Here is a 19369-nt window from a genome sequence, read left to right as displayed (position 1 = left end):
ATCAAGGATGCCACAAGGAGTACAATACAACAATTTAAAACATGTTCTAGTTATCACAATATTTTCATCCAAGTCTGAGCTCTTTCAAATATTCAATCTAGCCATAAACTCACTGAGTAGCCTTAGACCAGGGGTAGGCAACCTTGGCTCTTTTATGATTAGTGGAGTTCAACTCCCAGAATTCCTGAGCCAGCCATGCTGAGGAGAAATGGAAAAGTTTCCATGCTGAGCCATGCTGGCTCGGGAATTCTGGGAGTGAAGTCCACAAATCATAAAAGAGCCAAGGTTGCCTACCCCTGCCTTAGACAGACAATTAACTTACTAGCTGTCATCTACAATAAAAAGAATGTAAGTAGTAGTGTATGAGGCACATGGGGATTATTGGAGTGATAATTAACTCCATGCTTAGCGCTCTGCTAAGGTACAGTTTTCACTGTTCTTTAAAACACAAGTGGGGGACATTTTCTTTCCCTTCTCTTAGTCTGGAATAAACATTTGCACTAATAGTGAGAAAATTCTCAGCCTTGCTTTCAGAGGATAAGCTTCTATGAAGGCTAGAGCACACAACAATAAGCTAATGCCATACCTGAAACAGAATTCTATGTAGGTGTGTGGGTGTTCCCCCCCCCCAGGATTCCCACATGTCTGCCATTGGGGAAAGCTAAAAAAAAAAAAACTTCTCACTAATTCAAATCAAACAATTCAGGAGGACAAATGGTAAGCAAGACCCATTAAGGGAACACATCACAATCAAAGTGAAATCTTTCAATACTATCCACCAAGGGATAGAACTGATGTCCTAAAAATTATTTCAAAACTGCCTATTTTGAAGACTACAAATCAACTAGGGTTTGTTTGTTTATTTAAAATACTTCTGAAAGCAAAGTTTCAGTGACTCTATCTGGATGTTCTTCAAAAAGTTCACAATTCATTTATCCTTCAAATAAACAAGGTTTTTTCCCCCCTTAGTTAATATAAGTGATCCAAACTGAATTCCACTGCTTTGGAAAAAGGGCTAAGAATAAAAGCTGACTTCCACACTGGAACAACTAAAGCACACCAATCCAACTCTATCCCAAGCACCTGCTTTAGAAGGTTATTGTGGATGATGGTGTTAAAAGCTGTTGACAGGAGAATAAACAATGCTGCATTTCCTTCATTCTTCTATCGGCCCAAGGCAAATAAAGGAAACTCAAGGCCAAATCCAAGCAGAAACTATGCTGAAATGGATCTATATCCTCAATGTCATTCAAGGGTATGTAAACCAGTATATTTGCCTGAGTACCTTCCCCACAAAATGCAGATAGTGGTTGGTATAATCATGGATCTTCAAAAAAATCTTATTTTCTGCATGACCTAACAGTGGGCAAAAGTGTAACTAAATAGTTGAGAAGCCAGGATACTCAAGGTCAACATGTCTTCTGTGTAAACTGCAAAACCAGGAGTAAAGCACAATGATTTTGAACAGATTTTCATTTACATGGGGCAGAGCAGATGGATCTGAACTTGGTCCATTCCAATTCTAGGCATCTATGGAGCTCCAGATTGTAAAGGTCTGTTGCAACAAATGGAAAACATAGCATCAGTGCCCCCCTCATAAATATTTTGTTGTATATATAAAACACCCTGGTGGGGAAGTGGAACTATAAAGATTAAATAACAAAAAGACCTGGCTACAATCTGACTGGGTCCTTGTAATTGGGCTACTGTTGATTGTCTTGGACATAGAACTGGATGTATGGAGAAATTGCCCAGGAATAAAACCATCCCCAAAGTTCCTGTTCTTCTCTTGTTTAAAAAAGAATTTCCTTTTTCAGATCTGGCATACTGAGTCAGGTTGAACTGCACCTGGAACAACCTGGAGACTATAATAGGCCATTTATGGAAGCCTAGATCAGGTTACTGAAGTAGTTCAGGTGATGTCCAGAATCCCTTAGAACAGTGTTTCTCAGCCTTGACAATTTTAAGGCATGTGGACTTCAACTCCCAGAATTCCACAGCCAGCAATGCTGGCTGTGGAATTCTGGGAGTTGAAGTCCACATGCCTTAAAATTGTCAAGGTTGAGAAACACTGCCTTAGAATAAAGTTTACATAACTTGTTTCTCAATTTCATCAACATTATAGACTAGAGAGTCTTCTCTGTAAGAGCACTAATTTGAAACTCCCTCTTGAGGAAGGCTAATTTGGCCCCTTTGTTATTTCACTTCAGGCAGTCTATGAAAAGCCTAGCATTCCTAACAAAGCTTAGCATTTCAACTAATTTAAATGTACCTAAACTCTCAGTTTTAAATTATTTCCTTCCTATTTCTCCTATTCATCTAGCACACTACCTGTAAAGCTGGGGAGAGGGGGAAAATTAACAGTTTAATCTAAATAGCAAGTCTTCTTTGGTCCAAAAGCTAACTAATATACTAAGAATGAATGAGTGAATGAATGAATGAATAAATGAGTGAGTGAGTGAGTGAATGAGTGAATGAGTGAATGAACCAGCAAGCTTTAACAGAGATCAGATAGAGTTGCTTTGGGTGCCTTATGAAATCAGAAGGCAATATTATAATACTGATCTCCCTTGAAAATTAACAGTAAAGGGGAAAATCCAACATGTCCCGACAGCTAATGGCTACTAAGTCCCAGAAATCACTGTCCAATACATTTGAAGAGCAGAAAATTGGGGAAGGTCATGACATGCTCTGTACTGCTTGTGTGAATAGAATAGAATTCTTTATTGGCCAAGTGTGATCAGACACACAAGGAATTTGTCTCCAGTGCATAAGCTCTCAGTGTACATACAAACAACAAAGTGATAAGTCATAGATCATAAATTATAAGATACCAACAACAACTGCTAAATCATAATATACCAACAGCAAGAAAGATGAGAGGTGATAAAGATGAGAAGAGCATTCTGGTTTTGGATTTAACCACTGACCCATGTGGAAAGAGCAAAAATGCCTTTCATAGGGGAATATTGGGATCATTTTAAGAAGCTGATGCAGTGGGCAGTGTACCGTGAACCATCACTTGGAAAAAGATTGGGAAAAAAAACATGAGTCCTGTTGATGTTTGCAGTGAGATGAAATTGTCAACTGATGTGATGCAACTGGGAACTCACTGTTCTATGAAAGAAGCAAATATGCTAAAAATATATCTCGAAAGCATCGGGTGAAAGAGGCAGCACTCTGTTCGGAGCGAAAAGGCAGCGCTCCATTTCCTTCCGTGGGCTCCCTTTGAAACTACTTTTGTTTCTCTACAAATCTGATTATCAGGAAGTGCCTCTCCCCCCCCCCTTCCTCTTCTTTACCTCTTGTAAGTACAAACAGTGAAGGCTACCCAAAGCACAGCTGCCATTCAAATATTCTTGGGCAGCTTGTATCATTCCACTTTAGCTGCAAGTCTGGGCAGCTCTGCTGCGAAGTAAAAGCCTTTTGAGACTAGGCCCGGCTCATCTGTGATTCAGCAAAAATGTACACACCAAACAGCCAAGTACTATGGAAGGTCAGGCATTTAAATAGCCCTCAAAAGGCTAAGTGGGTTCAAAAAGAAAGGGAGATAAGAAAGGGAGATAATTAAACATTTGAGAGGCTGCCTCAAATTCTGCTATGTCATTACCCTGGGTAGAACAAGTGTTTCCATCAAAAAGGCCACCTATTTCTTATTCATCTATCCAGATACATAACCACAAACTACAAGGCGGCTTCTTTTAACCACCAACACATCAGCAAACAGGACCATTTTAGTAAACTGCATTAATATATCAGTTTTCCAGTGTATCAGTTTTGAAGTATTTTTTTTTCCATAAATAAACACAGGAAAGATTCATAGATGTTTTCTGTTCTTAGCTTTCCCTAATAGAGAGAGACTACAATATTGTACAGTGTTTTGTAATACATGCAGCTTTAGCATCAATTCATCCCAAAACCATTTTATAAAAGGTTTCAGCTTCTTCTTGATGTCCTCCTTTGTTATGTTATATATTAATTCCTTGGTTGTTGGCTTTTAAAGCCTCCTTTAAAAAAAAAAGTTTACTTCAGAGAAATTTAACTACCCCTTTGTTTATGCAACCTTCAAGAACATGCTTTCTTTTTCAGACTGATCTTTTTCAAGTTGTTGTGCACAAACCAATTTTTACAAGTTGGTTTGTGCAGGGTTTTTTTCCCCTTCCTAATCAAAGTCAGATGCTAGTAGACTCAATTCAGTACTGGCATTACTCATCTAATCCTACAGATTTCTTCCCATAAAACCTGGAGCCGATTTCTTTTATAGTTATAACAACTAGGTGCTGCATGAAATTTTATCACAGAGATAGGGACCCATATCCACATTGTAACAGAAAGACTAGCTGTTGTTTCCAAAAATTGAAGAAGACAAGGAGCTAGATATATTTGCAAATCTAATCAGGTGTATTTTGCTTCCATTAAACAACACTGGAGTATTATGTAGTGGTGAAACTGAGCACTGCTTTAAATACTTACAGATTCTGTGAGGGTGAATCTGCAGCAGGGATACATAGGTATTTTACTCCCTGTAAAGAAAGGAAAAAGGAAAATTGTAGTAAAACATATTCAGAGATAGGATCCTACTTTTGCTCTGGATGGTGCCCAGAAAACATTTTAAGATTAAGGTTCATCAACCAGATTTTATGCAGCCTGATTTTTTGCTGGAATGGAAACAGTCAGCTTTTTTTTTTTTGTTTTATTTATCACATTTTAATGTATCTTTTTTTTAAATTCTAATGCTATAAATTGCTTACCAACTGTCTGACATGTATTTCTTCCTTTCTTACATGAATATGGAAAATAAAGTGCACGTGTCCCTTGGGGAAGATAGTTATTATTTTTAGTGCTATATATAATTGGTTTTCATTATTAAAAAAAAAAATCAAACAAAGCCTAGTATGGGCTTTTGAAAATAGACACTTTCCTTTTTGAAGATTATTAAAGTTCTGTCCTAAAGTCTTAATCTGTTTCTGATAAGCTATATTCACTTTTTTTTGGTCAGCCCTCACCAAAAATTGTACGTAAAAGAGAGGGAATGAAAAGTGAAAAATCATATAACAATTGCCTTGCTAGATTCAAACAACATCATTAAACTCTTTGATGCTTTCTCTATGTAAAAGAGAACCAACACTGAAAGCCAGTAAAGTCATAGATCAGCCTGCCTGTCAACATTCATATATGAAAAGTAGATGTTCAAGATCTCATTACATATAAATCTCTTCAAATGATGTGCCCTTGATTTTTCAAGTCCCCAACTCCATAACAGGTACAAGCATAATATTAAACTCCTCAACTACCTGGGCTTCATCACTGGCAGATATGGGAGACAGCACTGTACAACCAGCTATGCAATCCTCTGGACTGCTAATCCTACAAACCATATGTGAAAGTGGCTGGTGTATTTCAGCATTCCTACATCAGGCTGCCCAATCTTTGAAAACTCAAAATCTCTTCCAAACAATTGATACTTGCTGCTGGATGGGTGAATCGAAAGCTAGCGTTTACATTCAGATTTTTTTCCTAGCGATTCATATTATCATCCTTCCTACTTACGGGGATAGGAGAAGGGGATGAAGTGGGGAAGTGCTATGCCTAAACTTGGCTGCAAAACCATTATTTCCCCCCAACTATTATGCAGGAACCTAAATCCAAAATCTAAAAGGCCTTTGAGCAGCCATACTACAAAAAAGCAGGTGAGGTCAAGGAAAAAAATCTAAATGTAATTTACTTGATGAAAAACAATGAATTTGATTATTCCCCATATATTTAATAATTTTCCATTTCTGTCATATTAAAATTACAATTGAACTGCAACCTCTGGAAAGTACAAAGGATACTCAAGGCATTGGTGGGCTGTACATTGTATACTCATTAGAGAAATATTCCCCTTAGCTACTAATAAGTTAAAAGCTACTTTGTTAACTTGTACATATTACTACTCCAGTTTTAATATAGTCAGTTTTGTATGTCTTCTTGGCCCACAATATTCTTTAATAATTTTAATTTTAAAATTAAAATTATTAAAGACTATTATTTAAAAATAATAATTTTTACTCCTGCCTCTTATCAGTTCATTAACAGAATGAATCTACTTATTATGTATAGTCAGTTCCTATAGTCAGAAACCCTTTAAAAAAAACAACACTGTGGTAATCCTACATTCTGCTACTCTCAAAAAAAAACCCCTTAAACATGGCTTCTATAACCATGGAAGTACATATCGCTTTATTATTTATTCTCCAATATTTGATGTCCACTGATTTTTTCCCAATACAGTATATTGACAGATGTAAATAATGTGTCATATGCATTCTCTTTGCATCAGGCAATCAACTTCTACAATGAAAGTCTCTGTGACAAACACCAAGTAGGCCTCTTGAACTATTTTATTACAAATGTTATCTGTTTTTCTGGAGACTAATCCAGCATTTGTAGCATCCCGCAATTGTTCAATCTTACTTTCCTGATAATTTTAGTAAGTAGAAGGGGCAGATGAAAGCTATTTCACATCAGGAAATAAGTAGAGTGGGCACAAAAAAGAGAAAACATTTACGTGCAGGTGAGTGCAAATAATACTACTATGGTCTACATAATTTGGAAAAACTTACAACCTTTCCAGAATTATGTTCTACTCCAAATGAAAGAGAAACCAGTGTGTCATCATGGTTAATGAAGACTTTTATTTGAGTCCATCCTTAGTCAAGGACGTTCATTGGAGCCTCTGGACCAATATAGCCCAGAAGATTGTTGTTGGAAAAATGGAATGCTATGCTTTGAATTTCTGGAAGAAATCTAACAAACTACTGAAAGAAAAAGAGATCTGGCTTTACTGTTCCAAAACCTGCAACGTTCCTCTAATTTTTTTCTTTGTTTTTATTCCCCTAGCATAGGGGTAGGCAATCTTGGCTCTTTTATGACTCGTGGACTTCAACTCTCAGAATTCCTGAGCCAGCTGACTCAGGAATTCTGGGAGTTGAAGTCCACGAGTCATAAAAGAGCCAAGTTTGCCTACCCCTGCCCTAGCAGAAACAATTTAGTTTCAGGATGAATCAAGATTAGTTGGTACGTAAAATTAATTAAAAATGCATTTCTCTCCCTGCCCCAATTCTAAATTAGAGTAATCCCACATCAAATCACTCGTGTTAACTAGAAACACACACATTCAAAATATATATACTTATTGTCTCCCATGAAGTTCTGCTATTCATGCAATATTTTTGCCAGCAGATACTATTCTGGCTGGTACCATCTGATTCAATAGCATCTTTGCAGCACGTGGATGTGTCCAGCAATGGATGGAAAGAAGACTACAAAGGAAAGCATTGTAAATCAGAAGCATTGAGTAAGCATTGGAAATCAGAATATGGATAATAAATAATAGTGTAGTGGAAAGTGGCAGCAAACACAACTCTGTATGCATGCAAAACAATCAAGCAGAAGTAGTTTCACACTCATTCTCTCCAGGCCACACCTGTGAGTAGGAATTTCGCGAAATGGCAATGGAGCACATCCTATAAACGAGAACACACCAGAAAAACTGTCACATCAGGATGCTGGAATAACCCCAGGAGCATATAAAACAACAGGTAACCAAATGTAGTTTCTGACAAAAGCCAGACTCTAGATCCATTCTTCCAAATTCCAATGCATCTAAATCTGCTTGACAGAATGGGAAGCCAATAAATTCATTTTCCTCTCAGTTTTCTATTTCATCAGAGAAAAGTAACCACAAGCATAAACCTTTTATTTCTCTTAGGCCCTGAAAGTCAAGAAAACAGTTAAACCGATACAAAGGGAGAGTTAACAAAACTAGCGCAAGTCTTCTGATTTCAAGATCTGCTTCTTTCAAGTTTGGCAGTCAGTTCAGCCAAATTTCTAACATTCGTACTCACTGCCTAGAAAATCATACCAGTTCAATAAACCTTGATGAACTGTTTGAGGAAAGTTTGCTCAAAACCTGCTTTGGAAACACTATGCTTAATTATTAGTATGTCCAAGAATTTCAGATTACACATATATCCAAATATACTCTTTATTTAGAATATAACAATAACAATATTTTAAGCTAGGTAATTTATAGTTCACCATGAACTATATTTATTGGATTTTTAATCACAAATTATAGATGTAAAACAAAGTTACTCATTAAGATTAATATGTATATTTTGTTTAATATTTTAAAAAGGCATTTTATTTTGCTTTAAGAGTTCAGTACCATGGAACATGCAATTCCACTTTGGTTACCACATAATCATCATTCTTTTCTACAGTTAATATTGTTTTTATCTGGATTTTTAAAAACCTTTTCTTAGTTTTTAGTGGCAACCAGGGTGTAAATTCTACTTAATGGAATGGATAAACTGTACGATTTTTATTTTTAAAGGAGAACTTGAGAAAGGAAAAACTAAATGTCAAAACTATGAGATCACGACATTCATTCATGTTTTATACGGTTCAAAGAATGCCTAGAAATAACTATTGCTGTGGCTAATCTGTTTAAAAAATGAAGTCAATAGGAAATCGTTTACTTTCAAACAATCACAGATGCAGCAAAGAAGTCACATTAAAACCCTTCAATAATCCGTTTCATAAGAATTGTTTTTAGTTGACAAAGTGTATTGCTTGAGCAAACAAGTCATATTAAAACCCTTCAATAATCTGTTTCATAAGAATTGTTTTTAGCTGACAGTGCATGGCTTGATTGCATAAAATTAATAATCCACATGCTGAAAATGTGGCCACTGAATTTTAAGCACATTCTGTTAAAGACATTTTCTATAATTATGTTTAGAATTAGAAAATACATTCTTTTGAATGAAACAACCAATTTATAGGAACCTGGTTGTCCGTTTTGCAAATTCTCTTAGCCACTACAATAACTTTACATTTCAGTTCCCTATCCATTTACAGATCAATGAATCACTACTTTTTTTTTTAATTTAAAGGGTAATAAAGAAATCTTTTAACCGTCTGAACCTCAGTACAAATTTCTAGACTGGAATAAAAAAGAAGCGGGGGAGAGAAGGGGGGAGAGGGAGCAATAAGCATTACATTATTTTTGGCATAGCACTTCTCGGTATTAAAATTTATGTAAATTTTTTCAACGATGACTTCCAAGAAATATTTTTAACAGCCAAAAACAAAACTTCAGGGTACCTAATTGTGAAGCCAGATGCAAATAAGAAGCCTCAAACACCTGGCAAAGTTCTTTCAGGTTAACCCAAAAAGCCCCCATATGTTATTTTGACATGCCACATCAACAGATGAGAAATGGATACTCTTCTTTCAGGAGGGACATTTCGTCAGAAACGGCCCAAGTAGGAAGCAGTTGGTTTCTCATGGTTTTCTCAAAACTAAAACAACAAGAGGTTATCAAGAGTTCTGGCCAGCGCAACTACAGGACCAACTAGGGCAGGTGGGGGAAGAGTAATTTTGTTCCTTTGTCCTTTCAGTTGCTTTAAAGAGCAGTCACGCAGGGTAAAACATGAGATTCTTGACTCATTTTATTATTGAAAATATTCAAACATTCCAGCAATAAGGGAAGCCAATGTACCGTTACTTCACCACTGAGGATGAGCATCCTACTATATGAAGAAAACAGATTGTTGCACACATGCACACACATACCACGAAGGGTTGGAGGTTATGCAATATGTTACTGCTCTGAATATATCACAAAGCTTCTTTGATCTTGACATTAGTGAAACAATTGCTGAATCATATTCTTTGGGGTGTATTTGCTTTTAAAAAAAATTAAATGAATCTCTCCAGTTTAGATTATATTGAAATGTCTATAAAGGTCATATATATATCATTGGAATATTGTATCAAAGTAACTAGTAAGCCAAAAGACTCAAAGCCATTTCAGAAAAAAGCGCCCACATCACTGAAACTTAATTTTTCTCCAAAAAGATTAAGAAGAGGCTTCCCCACTGAAGATTAGTAGACTTCTCCCAGATCAACAAATTTATTTATTTTATTTATTTTCAAATGTTGATTTTGTTTGACTCCTTAGGAATAAAAAAGATGGAAGAACTACATTTAGTTTTGTGAACAGGATTAAAAGTCAAATGGGCTTGCTAATATGTAAGGTACATATAGAAGAGTTTTAATAAAAACATGGAAACATTTAGGATTTATGATATATTATTTCTGAATCTTCAGACTGTAACTTCGTGTTGGCAAAATGGTAATTATGGTTCAAGATCTGATGATATTTACAGCAATATTTCCCATAAGACTACAGTTATGAAATTTTAAACTATTTTTAAAAGTCCCCTTATTAATAAAGGATATTAAGGACAATCTAAATGAACCTCAGTTAGGACAGCTAACCTCCTGTGAGATGAGAGAAGATAAATATTTTATCTTAAATATTTAAGATGAAAAAAGTCCTTACATATTAACTTCAATTCTTGTATGTTTTAAACAGAAATAAGCAAAAATGTAATTTGATTGCTGGTGTTTAAAGAAAAGCCAGTGAGATTTTCTAAGGAGTTGGCACAAATGTGTGCAAAGAATGCATAATCTCAGCCATCTTAGTAGCTACTAGTGAAGAATGAAGAACGTTGACCTAAAAATTTCATTTCCAGCCCTGTACCAAAATTCAGCATTGATGGAATCCAAGGTTACTCCAGACTTCTTCTACATATAGCTCTCTCAAACAAAACACAATGAATAGGTATGAGATATTAGTGCAGTGCTCTCCATCACAAAATTTTACTAATTTCTGGGAAGTACTAGCTGAAGTCCTTTCTCTCTTTTACTGGTTTTTTTTTAAAAAAAAAAATCTTCTATTTTAATCTATTTTAATTCAGATCACTGTATTTATGGGAGTTAGATCTGTGAAGATATGAGGGTTGTTGTAAGCTTGCTGTATCTATGATATTCTCTGTTTCTGGATTTATATACTTATTTGCAAATAAGAGATGGAAGCATCGTTTGATGACCAAAGGCTGTCAACATGGAGAAAGAGACCTCAAACTGGTAGAATCACATCTCATAAATTGTACGACTGGGTCTTAAAGGGAGAGTGGCATCTCTGTATTTTAACTTTGATATGCCAGATTTAAACCTCACAGTACAAATTTTATATGCTTCCCACTTTAAAACGGTAGGAGCTATACCATCAGTTCCTAGCAATCATGTTCAAAGAGAACTCTTTCTTGATGTGTAGGTGGGATTCATGTCTACCACAAGGACTCATTCTATTTATTTTATAGTCTTATCAACTAAATGAAATAAACACAGGCAGAAAGCTTGCTCCTCCTTTAGGAAAAAGAATGAAAAGGAAGTATACTATATATTCTGAAGGATAACTTCATTCTTGGAGAGAGTTCTACTTGTGTATTTGTTTATTTCTAGAGAGTTTACTGAAATTCATAATATGAATAAAACTCCCGTGATCATGAAAAGACCAAAGACCATTTTGCAATACCAAAAAAAGAGAAAATACCACTACTAGTCTTTCAAACTGTGTTCGCTCCAAGTTTGAGGATAGTTTACTGTTATCAACACTCTCCAGACACTATGTCTCATTATTTGATCAATGTATTCTCTTCTACCTGCCAATCCATTTTTTTTACTAAGCATCTGAATTTTGATCACGTGGCCATGGGGATGCTGCAACAGTTATAAGAATGAAAAATGGACACAAGTCACTTTTTTCAGTGCCATTTTAACTTTGAATGGTCATTAAATGAATGGTTATAAGTCAAGGACTTTTTGTACTGTCTTGTGTACACATTCTCTCTGTCTCAAGGCTTATATATCACGAAATCCCAGACTAAGCTTACTGATCTCAAGGGGATATAAATGAAAGATAGATAGGGATATATATATATATATATATATATATATATATATATATATACGCGGGAGAAAACCCGAACAACCAAAGACCATATATATATATATATATATATATATATATATATATATATATATATATATATAAAATAAAATCCTTGCATCATGATTTTCAAAATAGGAAGCTCACTTGACAAGTTTTAATTACAGGATATACATAGAGTAACATTCCCATTAATTTTTTGACTATGCAATAAAACAGACATATCTTCAATCTTGAAAGTTGAAATGAACAAAGTTTCATTGTTTATAGGATCTAATTATTTTTTGAACAGAACCCCAAGAAATGGGCCACATTATTATTTAGAACTACAACTTCTATCATTCTTTACCATCGGCCATACTCGCAAAAGCTGACAGTAGCTGAGGTTCAATGTCTGGAGGAATACACATTGCCATTTGTAGCCCAATTTGATGATAATCAGAAATCCAGAAGTACAGTTACAATCAACACTGGTTAAATCACATGGAAGTTAGATGACACTGACTTATCGTGACGTGATTATGACATTAGATTCATTTGAGCAGATTAATGGAAAAATGATAATCAGAGTTCTTGAGAAAAAGCCCCTTCCCTGCATCTATACATCATTGTTGACAACTTCCTCCTTCCTCTTATCCATAGCCCTTTACAGAAATAGTCCTAAGTCAATATTGTACTAATGCTAAAATAGCATTTGCCTGCTTATTCCTACTGAAACCACATTGGTTTAAGTTTGGTAAGTTTCTTACCCTACCTCCAACATGGGCCGAGCACTGTCATGGATTGAAAGAATGTGTGTAATGTTATTCTGTTTTAGTTGTTCGGTGTCACGAGCATCTGTAACAAAGAGGAGACAAGGAAATAAAATTATCAGCTGCACTTATCTTGCTTCTTACAAGCATCCAAAAAACATTGAGATGCCTTTCTCTAGTGTAACCTACCACTTTGGGTTTTTATGAAAGTAAAATATGGAAGAATCATACTAACCCATTAAGGTCATGGAAGATGAACTCAAAATATAATTTAGAGGCGTTTTGATTTTTTGATTCCATGAAATTAATCGAATCAGAAAACATGATTTATTATAAAGTTTGCCACCATGATGTAGTTGGATTCTAGCATTATTAAAGTTACCTGAAATGTTTTGAATTTCATATACTTATTTGCAAACTATTTACAGTTAATTGAACAAGTACATTCAATAGCTTATCCCTTCATCACACTTCTCTACAATAGAAAAAGCTGCTTAAACATAGATAGTCAGAGGAAAAAAAATTCTGCAAAAGGGAAACTCCCAGGCTTCTCCCATTACGAACACTAAACTAGCACAAAACAACTTGCTGATGATCATGTAATCCTTGAAACAAAATAATCTGATTAATCGTTTTAATTTTTTATTTTTTAAAAGTAGCACTTATTTTCAAAATTAGTATCATGTGAATTTTATGTCATGAGGAGAAAATAAATCTGGATTAATAATCAGCTTAATAGCTTGCCTGGTGTAGCTATAGGAGCAAAAAACAAACAAACAAACAAGCTGTGTCAATATTAATTCTAAAGAAATTGGAAAATTTCCCCTGCAATATTTTAGGGCAGTATTTCTCAACCCCAGCAATTTAAAAATGTATGGACTCTTAACTGCCAGAATTCCCCTGGAACTGCCACCGTTCCTCCTAGGAGGATCCATTTTACACATTAGGTCCCAAAGACTTGCTGGAAATCTTGACTGCTTTGAAAGCTCAAAAGGAATGGGGCTGGCTTGGTCTTCAGGGGAACATTATAGAATAGCGTGTGACAGAGTTACAGAGAAGGCCCAAGGTCCCTGCAGATAGAACTCTCTCTAGGCAGGAAGTCAGAGAGAGCTTTCACAGTTTCCAGCTCTTACTAGAAAGATATAATAGACTGGACATTCCCAAAGATACCCAGAACCCAAGCTAAGAGGAGATTTAAGATGACCAGTAGTATTTTGAATTGCGCATAGAAACTAACTGAAGCAACTGTATTATATGGGCAAAATATTGGTATTCATAAATGTCCAAGCTGATGCATTCTGGGGCAGCTAGAACTTCCAGATAGTCTTCAAAGACAAGCCTACAGGCAGCACACTGCAGAATCCAAAGAAAAAATGACTAAGGAATGAATAATCATAAACAAAGTTTTCTGAGCTGGAAAAAGCTGCAACTGGCACCAGGATGGAGCTGAGCAAAAGGCCTTTTAGCCACAGCTGGTTGTTCCTTGAGCAAAAGCTCTTCAAGAAGATTCCAAAATAGAGAAAGTTCTGCTCAGGTGTGACCCATCCAAATCAAAAATGGAATACAGATAATTCTTGACTTACAACCACAGTTGGGTCCAGAATGTTGGTCACTAAGTGACGCAGTCATTACTGAGTCATTACGTGACCAGATCTGATTTTATTGCATTTTACCCATGAATATTAATAGCAATAGCACTTAGACTTATATACCGCTTCACAGTGCTTTACAGCCCTCTGTTAAGTGGTTTACAGAGTCAGCACATATTGCCCCCCAACAACCTGGGTTTATTTTACCGACCTTGGAAAGATGGAAGGCTGAGTCAACCTTGAGCCAGTCAGGATCAAAGCAATTGAACTCCTGGCAAAGTGAGCAGAGTTAGCCCGCAATACTGCATTCCAACCACTTTGCCACCAAGGCTCATTATTAAATGAATCACAGCATGGCTGGCTGGGGAATTCTGGGAGTTGAAGTCCACAAGTCTTAAAGTGGCCAAATTTGAGGACCCCTGCATTGAGTAAATCTGGCTTCTCCAATTGACATTGCTTGTTGAAAGCTGGCTGAGAAAGTCACAAACCGTGATCACGTGACTGCAAGATGCTGCTATCATTATAAATGCAAGCTGGCTGCCAAGTGCCCAAATTGCAATCATGTGATTGCATGGGTGGTACGACGGTTGTAACTCTGAAGATGGGTGCCAAGTCACTTTTTCCAAGGCTCTCATAACTTGAAATTGTTGAATGAATGGTTATCAATCGAGAACTAGTAGATTGTCAGACACAAAGCTACACTATCATGTTGAGATTGAATTATTTTCAGACCATAACAAGCTCCAGGTAATGGGAGAGAAAGTATTTTAACCCTACTTCCAGTTCAATATATGTAACTTGAGCATCCTCTGTATATTTAATTTAAACATTAAGAATAATCTTCCCTTTCATATAGATATCCATGTGGAATATTAATATTGATATTCAATAAGAAATTATGTTAATCCTGTTATATAATATTGAGTTGATAAAACAAATAATATTTCCATATATTGGCTACTGGGGGAACCACAAAAATACTTTTATCTTTACTTTCAAGTTATTTATGTATTACCCCTATAGGAATGGCTTAGAGTATCTCAAGGACCGTTTTACACAACACAAACAGCAAGACTGGAGATCTTCTGACTTTTGCTATAGCCATAAACACTTTAAAAAAAAAGTTAAGCTATATTTTGGTCTTCACTAACTACAGAAGGAAAGGTTTTAAAAAACCAAATTGGGAAACAGATACCAGGTCTTGGTTTCATCACATTGGGTGCCTCTGACTTTAAGCTTGTATTGCAAAGCAAATTTCTTCACAGTATTATTCTACTAAGTTTCAGAGGAGATTGTGTGCACCAATCCACTATCTGTTTCTTACAGATACAAACCTGCATCCCCTCTGTTAATAAATCCAGGTTACCTATCTCCCATTTGATGCAGTTTTTTTAGCTTTAGAAAAGTGGTCATTCAGGTTATTTTCTATTCTATTTTTTATACTCCATCAAACATCTAAGGCAGTATTCTTAACCAGAGAGAAGGCCATGATTTAGCAGTTGTGTTAATCATTCTGATGTCATTCATATAAAATGTAATGCATTGGGGAGTTTCTGATGAAACAGGAACACAGTTGTCAAAGTCTGATCAGAAATGGTGCACTCTCTCACCCGACTTGAGAGGCATGGTTTAGCAGCATGGAATTGTGCTTTTCAAAGTAACAGCCTACAATTCTGTCTTCTCTTCCTTATGTGGTTAACCTTCAAAGGTCTGCTGTTCTAGCACACCATTTCTCTGACATAACAGTGAACAATTTTTCAGCAAAAGGGGTCTGTCATTTCATTTTTGTCTCAAAATCGAAAGGGGAATGCTGAAGCAAATGGAAAACACTTCTATATTTCATCTTTTAAGAGACAAACGAAGCATACCAGACTGGTTCAAATTATGAAACCACAACTTAACTGAATTAAAGTAGTTTTGGTCCCTTCACCTTCTCCTGCAGCTTTCGCTTCTATTTTCAGTCAGGCCTGGATGAGAGGGCCTGTCAAAACCCTAAACCACGAGGAATATTAAATATGGCCAATTAAACAAACTAGCTTCATAAGCCAAAGTTCGAAGTGGTTTTACTCGAGTAAATGATATTTAAAATTAACCACACTTTGTCCAGAGGTCATAGATAAGGTGACCAACCATCCTCCTTTAGGGAGGACAGTCCTCCTTTTGTAAGTTCTGTTCTCCCTCAAAAAGTGTCCTCCTACATGTCCTCCTTTTCAATATTTGAAGACTAATCTGCAGGGCTTTTTTTTTTCTCATAGAACGCTCAGAATGGCGTTCTGGCACCTTTTTTTGATGGTTTTTTTTTTCAACTTTTGCATGAGCTGTGCTACTTCCCGCTATTGGTTTTCGAAAGCCAATAGGAATTGCTGCTGAGCGCGCCAAAACACCCGGCTGGCAAACTTTGCACATGCAAGTTGTCTGTATTATTGTTGCAATGAATAAAATGTTTCTTTTATTTATGATATTTTTTCTTCAATTTATTTGTGTCCTCCTTTTCATTGTAAAAAAGTTGGTCACTTTATTATATATTAAAAAGGCTGCATTCCTCAGTGATGGCTGGAGAAAATGAAAAAACAGCATGTGAAATCAAGGCTGGGCAGGATTCATTTTCTGGCCACTGTTTCTAATATTCACAGAAGAAATGAAACTGATATGATGTTCTCCTTTTAACTATGAAACTAAAGTTTAATGGAAACTATAAAGTGAAATTATTTTCTTTCTTACATGACTTTTGTGATGGTACAATGTTCAAATGAGCTAACAGGGACATGGGTTTCTACCTATTTAGATTTTTCAAGTTCTGGAACTCAGTGTGAAATATTTGGCAGGGGAGGGAACAGCCTGGAAGTGCCAAACATCCCCTAGGAAAATAAAAGTTAAGGAGAAGAGAGTAGCTGCAATAATAATGGATCTATTTTGAAAAGAAAGTAAGATCAGCAAGCGCTTTAGATAAGGTGGAGCAAATGGCATTTCTCTGGTCCAATTCTCCCTTCTAAGGAAGATCCGCTGTACTGAACGCAGACCATAAAGGTTTGAATTTTTAACAAAATCAGATTTTTGCCTATAGAATAGGTATCTCCAAACTTAACAACTTTATGACTTGTGGACTTCAATTCCCAGAATTCCTCAGCCAGCCATGCTGGTTGGCGAAATCTGGGAGATGAAGTCTAGAAGTTTTAAAGTTGCCAAGTTTGGAGATCCCCTACTATAGGATATTAGCCCTTGAAGCTAAGATTGTTTTTAATTTTATATTTGTTATTTAAAACTGCTTGAAAAATTGATCAGAAGGGCACTCATATTTCTTTCAAATAAGTCAATCTGAGCCACTGTTCCTTGGGAGCATTAAGCAAAACCTCTAAGGGGACAATGTTGGGGATGCAATGCAGAGTACTTTGCAATAGCTGCTAATAAAATTCATCTTACCTTTAAAATTTCCAAGGAACAAACCAGGAAGTATCTGTGAGAGGAAAAAAATAATATCAAATGTCAATCTTTTGTGGTAATATGGTATGACGCAGTTCAATTTGCATACAGAGGGGAACATAACACCACTCAAGCACAGTAAGGTTTACGTGCTATTTCTTGTCACATTCCCACACTGTTTTACAGTGGCATGTTTGCACCTTTCAATTACAATGTCCCATAATTTAAGAACAGTAAGAAGAAATAATACTCCAAACATGGGTATACAATCTGGTTCCCTCTAGGTGTTCTATAGGCCAAAGCATCTGAGGGTTAGAAAATTACCAATAGAAGATAATATTTATAGCTCAGAGTTCAACAGTTAGAAGATTAATTGCTCTGCCTCTAAACTGACATATGTTATTTCTAAATTGGTTTGCTTGTATATTTCTGGACTCTGTACAGCTTAAGAATTCTTAGAACAAGACAAGCAGAGATGGGTGGGAGCTACCTTACCAGTTTTATTCTTGGTCTTACCCACCATAGCAGCCATTTTGTGAAAAGAGAAATTGCCTCATTGAAGTTCATAACACACTCACACAATTCTAAATGAGGCCCAGAAGGTTGCAATCCATGATGTGAGTCAATAGTAGAGTGCTTCCAATTTCCCCCAAAATATAGGTAGTCCTTGACTTATGACCACAATGGAGCCCAAAATTTCCAATGCGAAGCGAGATACTTGTTAAGTGAATTTTGCCCTATTCTGTAACCTTTCTTGCCACAGTTGTTAGTGAATCACTGCAATGGTTAAATTAGTAAGAAATTGAACGTGGCTTCCCCCCTTTCCCCCATTGACTCAGCTTGTTGGAAGCCGATTGGGAAGATTACAAATCATGATCACATGACCCTGGGGTAGTGCTATTGTCATAAATACACGCCACTTACCAAGTGTCCAAATTTTGATCATGTGATCATGGGATGCTGCAACAGTCATAAGTCACTTTTTTCTGTGCCACTGTAACTTCAAACAGTCACTAAAGCAGTGTTTCTCAACCTTGACAATTTTAAGGCATGTGGACTTCAACTCCCAGAATTCCACAGCCAGCATTGCTGGCTGTGGAATTCTGGGAGTTGAAGTCCACATGCCTTAAAATTGTCAAGGTTGAGAAACACTGCACTAAAGGAATGGCTGTTAAGTCAAGGAACATTTATACCATCTGGATGTCTAGTATGCTGGGTGCTGCTTAGGAAGATCACCCAAAATAACGTTGAAAGGTGTGCCCAAGGTACAATGAATTTATTTATTAGACTTGAATGCTGCTCATCTTGCCTAGAGGTTACCACGCTCCTATTTCTGATTCTGAAATGTTGGCAGGCATGGAAAAGCCTGAACTCAAAGGGAAACCAAGGACCAAAAAAAAAAAAAAAAAAGACCATCAGCTTTGCAGAGATCTCTCCTTTTTTAACCCAACATACCAAAAAGCCTACTTGTTTCCACAAAATCCACTGTCAAAATTTAGCTTGCCAATCATGATCTTTCCTAGTTCGGCTCCTTTGACAATGGGAAAGAAGGAGGCAGGAAACTTGTTTATCATTTCAGGAATGCACCCCGTACAGGATATCTGAGGTACGACATTTGCCTGGAATACTATGCCTTGTAGATTGTGATAAATCAGGACAAGTGGCAAATGCCTCTTAAAGCAGTAGGAGATTTTCTTTGGTTTTACTGTTGTTGTTTTTCTTTAACAGCTACTAAACTGCTAGCAGAATAGGTCCTAGAA

At 36.3% G+C, this 19369-nt stretch overlaps 1 protein-coding gene across 3 annotated transcripts in view; it reads right to left on the bottom strand.

Annotated features, from left to right (window-relative positions):
- The window catches only part of DUSP22 (dual specificity phosphatase 22), a 40274-nt gene that overhangs the window by 11116 nt on the left and 9789 nt on the right, over nucleotides 1-19369 (bottom strand). For all 3 annotated transcript variants that reach the window (XM_039347119.1, XM_039347138.1, XM_039347128.1), the window contains 3 exons: nucleotides 17610-17643; nucleotides 12603-12685; nucleotides 4474-4523 (listed from right to left, as the gene is read on the bottom strand). In XM_039347119.1, coding sequence (XP_039203053.1) covers nucleotides 4474-4523; nucleotides 12603-12685; nucleotides 17610-17643 — 167 coding nt within the window. The remainder of the gene's footprint in view (nucleotides 1-4473; nucleotides 4524-12602; nucleotides 12686-17609; nucleotides 17644-19369) is intronic.

The sequence above is a fragment of the Crotalus tigris genome, unplaced genomic scaffold (assembly GCF_016545835.1).
Source record: "Crotalus tigris isolate CLP2741 ecotype Arizona unplaced genomic scaffold, ASM1654583v1 scf7180000017555.296843, whole genome shotgun sequence".
Taxonomy (NCBI): Eukaryota; Metazoa; Chordata; class Lepidosauria; order Squamata; family Viperidae; genus Crotalus; species Crotalus tigris.
Note: the sequence above shows the minus strand (reverse complement) of the source record. Positions and strands in the feature narration are given on the sequence as shown.